Source organism: Colletes latitarsis, chromosome 11 (genome assembly GCF_051014445.1).
Source record: "Colletes latitarsis isolate SP2378_abdomen chromosome 11, iyColLati1, whole genome shotgun sequence".
In the NCBI taxonomy this organism is placed as follows: Eukaryota; Metazoa; Arthropoda; class Insecta; order Hymenoptera; family Colletidae; genus Colletes; species Colletes latitarsis.
The window spans coordinates 20,038,925-20,053,733 of NC_135144.1; the positions used below are offsets into that span (position 1 = coordinate 20,038,925).

At 40.8% G+C, this 14,809-nt stretch overlaps 1 protein-coding gene across 2 annotated transcripts in view; it reads left to right on the forward strand.

Moving 5' to 3' along the window:
* Sk (small conductance calcium-activated potassium channel) overlaps positions 1-14,809 on the forward strand; it is a 252,814-nt gene that overhangs the window by 80,753 nt on the left and 157,252 nt on the right. For both annotated transcript variants that reach the window (XM_076778213.1, XM_076778214.1), the window contains exon 3: positions 2,624-2,894. In XM_076778213.1, the coding sequence (XP_076634328.1) occupies positions 2,624-2,894 (271 nt within the window). The remainder of the gene's footprint in view (positions 1-2,623; positions 2,895-14,809) is intronic.

Sequence of the window (14,809 nt, forward strand, 5' to 3'; positions counted from 1 at the left end):
GAAACGCTACTCGAGACGTTTTATGGATCCAAAAGAAAAAGAAACGAAAATTGTCAATAAATAATCTGCTACTCGGAAGATCGAAATAAGGTTTCACGGTAACTTAAATTGTTTCACAAATGCTGTAGGAAGGTTAATAGAAATTTAATAGAAAATAGAACAATTTTGAGAATTCATACGTATTTTCATTAATCACGAACGTGTTTCGTGTAATAAATAGTATAATGTGCATCAAAATGTTTTCCATCAAACGTGAACAGTCGTTCCTAATTACCATATTTGCTCTTCGTCCCCGACGGACCCTTTCTGCATTCGTGCTCTGTTAATTTCTCCGTTTCTAATATAATATTTACCACATGCAGAGTCAAGTAAACAGCAAAGTGACTCGCATATTAATCTCGTAGAAAGCCAACGGCGTTGTACACGCTGTATGCGTTCACAGTATCGCTGAACAGTTTGGATACACCTTGGAAAAGCAAAAGGTGCTCTCGAATTTTCTTGAAGACGTTTTCACGGGAAATAGTAAAAAATATAAATTTATACGAAACGAGTTCGAAGACTCCGTGACGGCTGAAAATAAAGGCAATTTTCAAGAATCTTTTGATCGTAACTATGAAACTTTCTTCGTTTGTTTTTCAATCACAGTGGTTTCCTCCCTTAAACGTAAACACGAAGTTCGCGTAACCATTAAACGTTGGTTAAATTCCGACTAATTTTGCTCTGGAACAATGGTACGAACAATTCGAACGCGTCTTCCTGTTCGATGGTCGTCGTACCGCGATTTGCATATTCAAATTCTTCGCGATATAGTCGGTTATTATGTCTGTTATATCGCGATGGCGGGCATAGATACGGGGCGAACGGGTCCATTCTGGGCGTCAGGCATTGCTCAGGTCCGCGTGTACACGACGTATTGTGGACGACAGTCCTATTGACAGTCAACGTGTTTACCAGTTGTATAAGATAATTAACTCCCAATGCCAAAATTGACAATGGCGTCTCCTGTTCATTAGACAAAACTTCATTAGCGGCGTCGCGGGACGATGCGTGGCGCTCCGATCGATGCGGCCACGATAATATTATAACGTTATCAGGCGGTTCTCTTCATAATGTCGTAATCAAATCCGTCCTCAAAGCCGTGGAACCCTTAATCCGCCGCTAAGAAGGAAACGCCACCAGCGATTCAATTTTAATTGAAACGCTGCATAATGGAACGCAGATTATACGGATACCCCGTAACGAAGAATGCAATCTGGCCTGCCGCAAAAAACTATTTAAATTTATGTGCACTTTCGCCGGTAACGTTTTATAAATAATATCGACGGTAAAACGAACAACGCACCACCGTTACTGGTTAAATAAAAATAGAAATTGCGATTACAGAATGAAATATTTCGCGATTCAATTATTCGTATCGTTGGAGCTAAACTTTTGAAAGAATTATATTTATTTTGCCGCGACTAATCTAAAAGGAGAGATTCCGAGATTTTTTTGTTCGTAAAAATCTATGGTCCGCATACCGTGATATGCTATCGAGCGATCCAAATTAAAATACGGCGGAGCTGCCCGGGGATATTCACACACAGAGACAAGAATTTGAGTTCCAAGATGAAGCGTTATTGCAACGGGTGTCCAGGGATTTAAGGGAAACTTCCCATTGCTCTTCGAAGAAGTTCAACTTGAAGCAATTTAACTATATAATTCCCTCGATAATTCCGATACCATTGCTTTCTTCGTAAACTTTGTAATTCGTTTTGTATTTACGAAGCAATACGAGACGTATTTGCTCGGCTAGAATAAAAAGTAGCCTCGCGGATGCAGCAATGGTTCCACGTTCCATAAATACAAGAGTTCTCGCGGTACGAAGTAACTCAATTTTCAACGTTTGTTGAAAACTCATGAACGTATAGTATCTTTTGTCCTGTTGCCAAAAACTCGTTTAAAAAAAATACCGGGAAATGCACGAAATTTAAGGCGATTTTGCGAAGCGTGCTATGAAAAAAACTCAAAGGAGAATAAAAGCAAAGAATAGTTTACCTAAAAGTAGTGGTTCACCTTTTCTTTGCCTAGAGTGTTTCAGTGTATTAATAAAATTATTTATGTGTGTTCTATATGGCATTAATTTCTTCAAACCATTATACTAACAATGGTATTATTGAAAAAATTTATCAGTATCGATATTCACTCTATGTATTTTTACTATCGAGGATGAGTACTTTTTGTCCAAAAAATTAGCTTCCCGCCTACTACTTAGAGATCTGGCCATTATGTTTTGGTCCCGGTGAAGCTGTTTATATTTCCTACTAGTTCTCGTTGAAATAAAAATAGACTACCTCCTCAGTATCTAAAAAAGGTGCGACGAAAGAACCTAACCAAGTTGACCCGAAGACGCTTCCTTCGAGGACCCATATCGGCGTACTTAAAATCGATGCCAATTGTAAACTGACCTTCGACTCGACAGAATAGCGAATACAATACAAGGTAGGCACAAAGGCTCGAGCCTCGAGCCTCGGTGTGACACTCGGCCTAACAACACCTGGCCCCGATACTCTCGGGCCAATCGGATTCGCCTGTTCCTACGGTCCAATGGCGTCGATAACACCGTTCTCCGTTTCTGTTACAGAGAAAGCGTGAAGAGCGGGCACCATTGTTGCCCGTGCCAGGCCCCGCCGCCGCCAGTTCTCGTTACAACGTCCCCCAGTGCGCGCATAATACGACAAAGCTCGCAACCGGAAGCATCGGCGTGCTGTTGTTCCGGATGTTGTTGCCCTCTGCACGCTGGTACAGCGCCGAGTGCCGCCTCTCTGCGGCAACTGCGCGAACCAGGCGATGGGATCGCCGGCATCGCCGCGGACTCGTTGCGGATCAATGGCGGCATTCGACAATTCCGACAGGTAAGCCTACGGTTACACGCGTTACCGATCAAACAAAGGGTTTGCCTTGCACCACCCACCACCCATCCCGTCACACGACCCTCCTGCGCTCACATCGCACACACCCGTCGCGTTTACATCGTCTTGTATGGTTCCCCGAAACAAGCTTCCCCCCACCCCTATCTTTATGTGTATGCGTGTATCATGCTTCCATGGCGCGCGTCGAGATCCTGAATGCGGCCATTCTCTTACGAATCGTGTGACACGACGTTCTTTTTGACCTCGTTTGACCTACAGTAGCTCACGAAAGTATTCGAACGTTTCCAATCTACGTCGTTAACAAACAGAATGCATAGGTTTGAGCTTTCAAAATAAGATTGTAAGTTGCGAGTGATAAACTGTTCGACACGAAGTACATGAAAGATATAAGCGACTTCTCTCGACCAAAGTTTGATGCACTCTCGACTCCTATCTACGTATTATAAACTAAAAAGTCATAGACACGGAGGACCCAGTACTACGCACATTCGAGGAGCAAACCCTCAAACGCATTTCGGCTTGAATCTAAATATTCGTTTATCGATACACATTCGATCATAGCTTAAACACTTCCATCGATACCAACGATAATGTTTCCCTCTCGTATCAACGTCCCTACGGTTTAAACATATACAGGGAGTTTGGCCACCCCTGGGAAAAATTTTAATGTGGGATTCTAGAGGCCAAAATAAGACGAAAATTAAGAATACCAATTTGTTGATGGAGGCTTCGTTAAAAAGTTATTTACAATTACATTCAAAAATTTCAAATCGTTCTGGAAAAATTATTTTCGGCTGCGAGGGTCAATTACAATCATTTTCGGTAAATAGACATACCCCCGAAATCCCACCCACTTTCGAGAAAAAAAATCGAGTAAGTGTTGAAATTTTTCGACAAAAAAAAAATTTTTCAAATCGTTCTAAAAAAATTATTTTCGATTGCGGGGGTCAATTACAACCATTTTTGGTCATTACACATACCCCCGAAATCCTACTCAGTTTCGAGAAAAAAATTCATTACCGAAAATTACATGTCTGACCATAGCGTCGATATGTTTCACTGAATTTTCATACGAATCTTTAAAACGTCATAACTTCTGAACGGATTGGACGATTTTAATGTTCAAAAAGCCAAACACCGCGTATTTTAGTGTAGAATATGTAGCAATCATAAAAATATTCGGAAAGTTGATCCTTGACCCCGCAAAATGAGAAAAACCCCATAAAAATGGTCCAATTTTCAAACAGCCATAACTCCTACAATTGTGAATATATTTCAATGAAACTTTTTTCTGAAGTAGAGCTCATGGATACCTACAAAAAAGTATTAGACAACTTTTCTGTAGGGCGTTAAACAAAATTACTAAAAATGAAAAAGGAACTTTTATGAAAAATCGACAGTGCCTAAATTTTTCGACGAAAAAAAAAATTTTTAATTAATTCTAAAAAAATTATTTTCGGTTCCGTGGGTCAATTGGAATCATTTTTGGTCATTATTCATACCCTCGAAATCTTGCGCATTTTCGAGAAAAAAATTCAATACGGTCGGAACTTTAAACGTTAATAACTGTTTTTCTGGCCTCTAGAATTCCTCATTAAAATTTTTCCCAGGGGTGGCCGAACACCCTGTGTACATTTCTTGCAAAGTAAAGTCACATAGGAGTCTCGAGAAAGCATATGTAAAATTACAAACATATCTGACAACACATACAGAATTTATAGGGCATTTAGTGCAAACATACGGGAGCTACTGTAGTTTGATCTAGTTTGACGCGAGTTCTTTCGTTTGCTTTCGGGAACGACGCTGGATCACGTGGATTGTTCGAGATTAGCGTAGACTGTTCTATTTTGTCGGAGTGTATCTTGTATTTCTGCACTGTGACAGTAAGAAATCGACGGTATTCGAGTTTAGAGTCAGAAAACACATTGAGACTGTTTTTCTTCGCTCAAACGACATCAAACATCGGCCTGCGACCAAAATGACTAACTTCGGTAAAAATTTAAGGATACACGTTTCCTAGGACAGCATTTTTCTCGTACGAACCGCACGTTTTTCCGACGTCTACTGGTAAACATCCCTCCTGGAATTGCATCACGTTTTCTAATAATCGTGTTTCGGTCGCATCCAGGATTCTTTCCGCGCGCGAAACACCGTGAAAAGGAAGCTAAGAAACGTTGTTGGGCGCCGCTGTGTCGTTGCCTCCGCTGCTTGTATCGTTGATGATCCGTCCGATCGGTGTTCCAACATCCCGAGCACGTGTTCTCTCTGTGTGCCACACCGCGTCAAACTCTCCCCGGCTGCGTGCACCTACTTTGGGTTGCTCTCGGTGTTTTCTTCGTGTTTGGAGTCCTCGTTACGCTGTCACCTTGTTAAAATACCGCCCTCGGGGAATTTCAATTCGCCGTTTTCGCACGCGCGATTGACCGCCCCTGCGAATCACCGCCCCGAGATTTTTCTTGTCTCTCCTTTCTTTACTCTCGCGTTTTTTCTTTTTTCTTTGTTCGATCCCCGCGGGCCCTGGCGGCCGTTCGAAAGGCAAGAACCACAGTTCCGCGGAGCAGGGGCTGAGCACGACTTTGGGGAACATGGATCGACGGGATTGTGGGATCTGTAGAAAGGGACTCGAGAAACTTGGTAGACATTTGTTGGGAATTGTAGGAAACCTCCGGTGAAATTGATACAGGGATTTAATGATCCTGTTGCCCGAGGTGCGATTGTCTTGGGATTCCCGGGTACGTATCGTGGACGTTAATAGAAGTTGGACAACGGGTAAATAGGAGAACGCGTGAAAAGGCTCCTCTCTAAGTCTGGAGTCTGAAATTCTCGAAACTTGCAAATTTTGTACGACGATGGCGTAGATAATAATTTCGTCTTGTTTACATTTTCACTATCGCTACGATTCGCTGCGGTCGCGACGTATCCTCTTGACCCGAATAGTGTACAATTTTTTCTCTAGGGTCGCTCTAATTTTATTCGTGTCCTATTAATAATCCGGAGGAAGTTGCTGGTATTCGACTGAATAATTGAAAGGTCGAGCACTTGTTCCGAATAAAAGCTGATTCTATCGCGATCTCTCGCGAGAAGAATTTTGCTGCACCAAAAAGACCATAACGAGTTTCTTTTGACTCCCCTTACAATTTTCACGTGACTTTTACGATCTCAAAACTGCTTGCTGAATTCTACCTTGAAGCCCTCCATTTTTATTTCTTCCTACAAGGAAAAATCGTCGAAGCTTTCCGAACAAAATTGCGATTAGAAAAATTAGAAAATTCGCGTAACGGTCTTACGAATAACCCTCTTTATCGATGAAACGCTCGTGCTGCCATCTGACCGAGGGTAGAAACATCGGTCGAAAGCCACCCCCAAGCAGCAAAGTCGCTGTACCGACGGATACGTGGGAAAAAACCGACCCGCGATAAGAAGCTTGTACGAGTCGCTGATAATACGTCTGGTATAGCTCCGCTTCGTAGATGGCACAGTGTGCAAAGAATAGTTTGCTTCCCGACGAATGAACACCACGGTAATGCACACTCGGCGTGGCTACACGAGTTCGATAGGGAACTGCACTTGGAAACGCTTGAAAAGTTCAAAATTCAAAGCATAAAATTTACTTTAATAGACGCAGTTTGCGATTGAAAATTCACGTTTCTATTTCGTGCTTTAATTCTATATTTTCAACGGAGCTTTCGATGATTATTGAAACGCACGTTAATTCGTGCCTTTTCTCTTTCGTGCACGGCGTTTTCGAATGGTCAGATTTGATTAGTTTTGTGGTTCAAACTCCGCTGACCGCACTGATAAAAATCGTCGTGCAAACATAGGTGTATAAGTGGTTCCTTTCAAAGTAATGGCCTTTGAAATCCTTCGGTGCTGCGGGCGTTTATAAGCGCTTGGTCGATCGGTATAGTCCTTGCGGTGAACGCCCGCAGGCATTTTGGCATTTTGGAATATTCCAAAGGGATGAAGTTATTGGTTGGAGGAAATATTTTACAATAAGCGAAATATGATATCGATAGTATGCGCGAGCCTGTACCACAGTACTTGTTACTCGCGGTGACCACGATAGCTTACGGAAAATAAACGAATGCTAATTTTTTTTATTTATTTTATTGGTTAAAAGTGCTTCTTCAAATCATATTTTATTCCGTCTGAATAACGTAATATAGTAACGTAGATTTTACAAAATTGTACAATTGGACGAATTAATTCAACATGTTAATTTAATATGAAAATTAAGTATCCGTGGACGTATATTCATATGAGATTTTCTTTTGTGACGAGAAGAAGATCGTAGTCTATAAGTTTGGACAAAAATGTTCATTGGCACGCATTCGTGCTCGCGGTAGAACGCGTATAAACAACCCCTATAGAGGGGGTAATTTGCTTATCCTCAAGAGGGGATCCTCGTCGAACATGAAACGGATTCTTCGTCGTCGTTAAATGAGATCCAGGGCAAAAATGGAACGGTAGAGAAAGACTCGCGGCAGGAAATGGAGGGGGAAAGGGGGTTTGCGACATTGTTAGTTTAATTATCTCTCCTTGGCGTGGCGAAACGCTTCGTAATGTATAGATACCTCGGGCGGGGGCGGGCTTTTGTACGTGATTTTGGCCGGAAGCCAACGGATTATAATCATGCCCGCGTATGTCGTGCACGGAATCAACCCTCGCGATGTGCAACCGTGACACGAGGTAATTGGGGCCCTTTTTTTACCGCCCGTGGCGAATACCTGTCACTTTTTTCCATCGAAATTGCCCAACAAAAGCCAGTTTTCGGAAGTGGCACGCTTCAATTAACGAGTCCATTCTATACTTATTCTTCTGGGAATTTATTTTTGGGGCGATAATTAAACGCGAAATACTTGGGGATAATTGTAAAAAGTAGAACATATTTGTTTCGAGCGTACGATCATTTTTTAAAAGAAAGGTTGATTCCTTTTTCGAAGAGGACGAAATTATTGGTCGACTGGTACGGTAAAGGGATATTTATTCCGGTGATTCCATCGACGTTGCTAATAGATAAGAGAGCTGAATTGCGCGGCGGCATGAGATAGTCGAGTCTCGATGCATAAACCGGCAAGATCTCGAAGAAAGTTTCGTGTCGTGTGGCCATAATAACGCGGTTCGTTATAAATCTGGAACGGTACACGTGTTTCACGTCCGTGGAGGCGCATCCTGGGAAATGAAGCGGATGGGATCCGGGACTTTAAAAGCAAGGACAGCGGTTTTTACGTTTTTATCGCGTGCAGACGATCTGAAGCATAGCCTGCGCCAGAGAAATGCTTCTCGTCTTTGCACGATATCTATCAGGCTGCTCTTGAAACGATGAGCGCGTCTCCTGTGTAATGAAATGCTTGGAGGATTTGATGACAAAGAGATATAATACATATATATGTATGTATCTGGCCAAGCAGATAAATAAGAAACGAGGGAATAAGAGGAGTACAATTAATTCCCACGAATTTTCTCGACGCCAAGCAAATATACTGAGATCGTTTCGCTGTTTGTTCGCTCGAGTATCACGGAAAGATTAAAGTTATGAAATGTTAAGAGGGTTTCATTTGTATAAAAGTGAAACAAAGGAGTCTCTCTTCTCAAGTCCATACTATTTACGTTACAATCGTCCTTACAACAATAACCACTCTTCCATTTACAATAGTCGCCACTTTAATTAAGACACATTAATTAAAACAACCCTTGCAACGACCTTCTTGCAAGCCACGCCCCTCTACACACCCTCAAACACACAGAAACGTCATTAGTTGCTCGAGGTTATAAACAGATTCTCCCCCGAAACTTATCCGTCCTACACGTATTTGTTAAATGTTTTGAACACGATACTTCTTGGTGTTTGAATGCGTTTGAACATATATGGAATAGTCTGGAACTTGCGCGACTGGTTGTTGTCATCCCTGAGATATCGTGGCGCATACTTTGGTCCATCGAGAAACATTTAATTATTAAATATAGCTTTTATACTTGACGTACAGGTATCAAAGTATGCTCCATTCGTTTACGTGTACACCAACGAATGACAAATTTTTTAATTCCCCTTTGAATGATCTGTTTTTTGAACTACGTTCTCTAAATGTATTTCTGTATATTTCCGATTATCTTGCTAATCTCTAACTCGTTTCAGTGAAGTCTTACATCGTCGAGGCATTCAGAATATTCAGTTATCAACGTACATTAAATTCAGACTTTAAATCAAGCATAATTACAATTTTCTATCCTAGTTATTGTCTTTTATAAAATTGGAAAATGGTAGCTTGATAATTTCACGAACAGATCGTAGTACATACTTTGCGTATCGATTCTGTAAGTAATGAATGAAGAACGATTATTTTTTTTTCTACGGATATTAGGATATTGTTAGACAGTTAAATTCGTGGTAGGAAATAAGTGGTCCATTAAACGAGTTAATATGCGTCTCGAATCTTTGACGAAGACACCTTTCACGGTATGTTCGCTGCGGTAACGATTGTCCGCGTTGGAAACGTGCTCCGTAGAAGTTATACGCGCTCTGGAGGAGTGTTTCGCACGTGCAGGATATGTTCGAGCACATCGTGAGCGTTCATAATGCTCTCTAGTATGCGCAGGATGTTCCTAAAACGTTCGAGTAAATTTTATCGAGATATTCTGCTGATCGTTACGATTATTCGAGCAACATCACCCTTCTTGCCATAGAATTCTTAAACGTGGCTATTATTCATCAAAAATTAGAAACATAGTTTATCACATTCAATTTTCAAACACAGTAATCGTGTATTTCCGTGTTTGTAACCTTTTGGTACACACTGGACACAAATATGTATACACAGAACGGTATTGTAAGTACAGACGTGTACAAATAAAAACGAGCAAAATACACAGGGTTGAATGAAAAGCTACATGAAAAGCTTAACGATGAAAGGATTTTCATAATTCTACGTTTCGTTCTGATTTATTCGTAATTCTATTGTTTAGTTAATGATTGTCAACAAAGAACAAGATGCGTGAATTACGAGCGAATTTATAGAGTAATATTCGCGAGATTTAAACGCAACGTTTAAAAAGTTGCCGATCGCTTTCCAAGAATAAATCGAAAGAAGGGAGTTCGGAACAAAGGGACGTTGCGCAAACAACGACAGCAGACGTTAAATCAAACTTGTTCGAGAAGTGTATTTAACAAGATAGAAGCTGCGAACGAAACGACCAAATGAATCAATGTCCAATATAATCGTGGCTAATAAATCCACGAATGCTACAGACATTGTTCGATGTTTGCGTCTACGATAGAAAGAAATTTCTTCCGTGGGTCGTGTGGAAGCTCAACTTTTATCTCGATAAATTTCAAATGATGGCTATTATGCTCGAAGTTTCTGGACAATGCATCTAGATGGTGCAACACATAATACTAGTTCTACACGACGACGTTCCCCAAATTTTTTGAATGTATTTATTCTGTGGCTTCGAAACGAGTGATCAAACGATTTCCAAGCGCGTTCTATTCAGTAAAAATAAAATAAAAATAGAAATTAACATATCATTAGACTATTCTCAAAATCATCTCGAAATCTTCACGAAATTGTTAGGCGTCATCAATTTAATTTTGCGAAAAAGATGTTTGGAGTTTGAGAATTTCAAGTACGAAAGGAAACAATTTCTAAAATTCGTTACCATTGAAAGGCCTCGATTGGCAATTAATTACGGATATCACGTTTCGCGATAAACGCTTTGAAAAAATCTGATTTTATAAAAATCGTGAGATATTCAATGTATCCCTGGAATTGGCGTAGTTACGCGAAGTATGTAGAAAGATTCCGCAAATTGAACGTCCAAAGCGCACGTTCAACAAGATAAATTCTATCATAGGATGAAATCGGCGAGTATATCCACTCTAGCGTTACTAATGTCGGCGGGCTACAATAAATTCTCCGAATGGTCACGAATCAACTTCGCGTTTCGAGCGATAATCTTGCTTTGCAGGTTCTACAAAAGTTTAGAAATCCTCTCGAGTTACTAACGCGATCGTGTAAACTGATTGCCCCGATGCGTCCTATTGTAGCACGTTGGCATACTTCTTCGCCTAAGTACTACGTGCCTTTTGACCGTGTCCTAAATAATCTCAATAGCCATGTGACTCTTCGTCAAAGACAAAAAGCTCAAAAAGGCGGTTCCAAATCAATAAATCTCATGAATCGAGAGAGACTTTTGAGGCAAATGAAATATTCTATAATTTATGTAGATCTATGTAAAAAATTTGTTTACCTATCGTTGATTTTGAGAAGGAAAGCTCGTGCATCAGGTGCTATTTACCAGTTACGTAGCAGCATATTTTTCGACCGATGTTTATTATTTATTCCAGGATTAAGGAACGGTTCCTCTATGTTATCTGTTGTCATTTAGAAAAATGCTATCGGTCGACCCAATTTCTGGGGCCATCCAGCGCACAAAATTACGTGCCTCGAACCCGAGGTTTCGAGGGAGTAGAATTTTCGTTGTGTTTCTGTCCACGTGACCTGATAACGGGGGACCTCTGTTTTACTCGTAATAGCTCGTGACGGAGGGGCGTTTTTGTCGCGCGTTTCGGAAGCTACGGAGAAAATGCTTGATCGAAGTACCGGCGCAGAAAAGGGCGTGGAAAATCGAATCGGAACTTGTTCTTGATACGTAAACGCGTCGCGTACTTTTTCCACTGTAACGCGAACATTTTATCGCGTCACTATTTATCGATAATGTCACCACGATCGCTAAAATAATACAAAATTTGCGTCACTGAAAATGTGTTTCTTCGGTTTGTAATTTGTTAGCTCTTTAATATCAACACTCGTGTACGTCAATAATTAAAAGAGATTGTCTCAATTTCTATTAAAAGCCTCCATCACAATCGATTCTAATGGGTGTTAAGCTTGCACAGAATATACTTTGAGAGATAACGACTTAAATATTGAACTTACACACTCTGTACATGAATTACAATTTCAGTTTGTTAAAATGAGTCGATGCAGCGTCGAGAATGCCTGGAATGCGTTCGTGTAGCAGTTCATTGACGGTATAGGATTCTGGAAATGATAAAAGAGAATTAGCAATTGACAGAAGAGCCTCTTCCCCATTCGGTCGATATCAATTTCCTTTTCTTTCATCGAACGTCTCTCATTAAAAGGGATCGGATAAAAGCCAGCCGTTGAAACCCGTCGACTACTGTTTGTTCTTTCTTTATTCGTCCCTGTAGACGCTTTGCCGCGGCGCGCGGAAGATAAATAGCGGAAAAAGAGTACGTTTAATCGCGGATGGAAAACAAACGCACGAAAGGAACAATTACGAGCAAGTGGAAAGCGATCTGAATCTTTTAGGCCAGTTTTTTGCGAACGTTTCGTCGCCGGGTTTTTGTTAACGAGTTTGCGGTTAGAGAGGATGCGTCGAGATGATCTTTGATTCATGGAATAATTCAGCGTCGAGGGTTCCCCAGCTGAGATTACGGTCGATCGAGTGGCACCATCGATACTGCATCCCGCCGTCGCTCTCTGAAATGCAGCATTAATAATTAATCCGCTCGTTGTTCCGCATGCATCGAACGCCCGCTTGCTGAATTGAATTTTTGAACGAGCTAATCGCGCGTTCGAAGATAATTTCACACCAGAGAAGAGACACTCGTTTTAGAATCGGCTATGTTTTGTCGTTTTATCTTTTTTAGAAAGTTACTCGTTTTAAATTAAAATTCAAGCTTTGACATTCGAGGGAATATTGTCGAAAAAATCATGCAGCCACAGATCGTCGTGCTCGAAATTAACTTCCATCCTAGTTCAGACTTAATAAATGAAAATCTTCTAATGGACAAGAATTCCAGGAACACCCTAATAACATCCTCGGAATTATTTCTTGACCCTCGACGCTGAATACATTCCTTAATCGTCCCTCCTCGGAATATATTTCACGATCCCTGCTTTAAACTGTGTCGCGAGCTTAAAAAGCTTAAAAGCCACTAATAGGAAAACCCTACAGCTGCGCCTTCCGAGACTTTTATGATATTCCTTTTAAAAAATGGTTAATTTTCCCCCAATGGGCACTTTGTAAACAAACATTTAAAATTCAAAAGTTTTTAATTTTTCTCCATACAAGAAGCTCGATATTTCTGCAAGATATTGTGAAAAAGAAAATGCCTATTGGTATAAAAAATTCTATGAAACGTGATCTCGTTCGACTCCCAGATTTATGACTCGAAATTTCATCAAACTTCCAGGACTCCCTCGCGAGTCAAGTTTGCGAAAGCTAAAGTATTCCAGGGGCCGCCCAATCAATCCCCGAACGCCGGGAAATAAGCAGACGATCGTCGATTTCGCCAAAGTATCGAAAGCAACGGGGAGATAGAAGGAATCCTTATCGAACGTTCGGAAACACCGTTGTCTTTAGTCGGGGAAAATAATGCGAAACACGTACCGCTCATTTCTGGCTGCATCGGCTGCGATCCGTACTCGGCCTCATTGAAATCCGTAGCGAGCGTTTTCGCGTGATCCCGGATGCTTTTCGAGCGTATCGTTGTCCAATAAACGAGTCGAATTGCTCTGTCCGACGGCTGATCGTGACGCAGATTTAGTACCTATTAGTCCCCCGTCCGTTCGAACGGGGCTAGTGTTCCAATAGTTCCAACTTCGGCTCTGCAAAAGTCGTTGAACCTGATTCTGGGATCCGAATTCTCTAACCAGGGTCAATTATTCTTGTCGTCGTTTGCGATATTTTATGGCACATAATAACAGACCCTTCCGGACACGTTTAACGATGCTCCTTAGTAAATAAATAATAAATTCAGGGTCAAGTTATCGTTCAAAATATATTTATCTATTAGTCTATTTTGTTAAGAATATTCTGAATTAGTTTCTGGGTCGTCTTTTTGGTAATATTGCATCTCTTCCTGGGCATTTGCTGTCTTACATGCTGGAAAGTTGAATGGTTGATCGAGTGCTTGCGAGAAAGATAAAGGTTGAGCGTGGCCATCTAGTGGCGAGTGTGGGAACTGTCGCCACGAACCAATTTCGCAACCGCGCCACACCACGAGAGATGAAACCTTTAATAACTATATTAATTATTTTAGAGAACTCTTCGTGAAGTCTTAAAGTTCGAAAACATTTGTTATTATAGCCAGCAAATTAATTTGCCGAATTGTTCGACTGTACGAGGTGAAAAATATATTTCCCCTTCCTCGTGGAATAAAAGTAAGGACTTCGGTCGATGTTCGGTTTAATCGGGTATAAAAGTCGCGTTGGAATCGATATCTCGGTTACGATCGATCGCATCGAATATTCATATAAATGAAAAAGTTTTCGAAATTTAACCTGCCACTATTTTTGTTATGTGCACGTTTGCCGTAAAAACACCGGTACGCTAGATATTGTGCATTTTACGGTTTACGGCTCTCGCTGCTGAGAGATAGCTTAGATTTTATGCCAAGTTATTCCCATAGATTCGCTTCAAGATTTTTCAGAATTTCTTTAGCTGTTTTCCCGTGATTGGGTAACAAACCGACAAGATGATAGATAAAAGTGACTTTCAACCAAACAAAATTAACGTACACTGTGTGTATCGGTACTCTTGTCAAATTTATGTTATTTAAATGAGCTTTCAAGGCAGGAAATAGAAAGAAACGCTAGTACGATAAACGACCAAGAAGCAGTTTTATTTTAGCTGTTAGCGATTAGTTTTTAGCGCTATTAAAGTTTTCTGTGCCTATTGTATTATTACGTAAATTCTGTGCAATACAAGGTGCACAGAAGAATGGCGATATTTCATATTTATTATTGTTTATTTAAATGCAAGCTTGTGCATTGAACTGTGCGACTGTTGTATCATTTAGGGCTGACGATGGTTGTCGCTGCTAGCATTTCGCTTCCCCTGAAAACGTTCTTAGATAGTTAGTCGCTTTT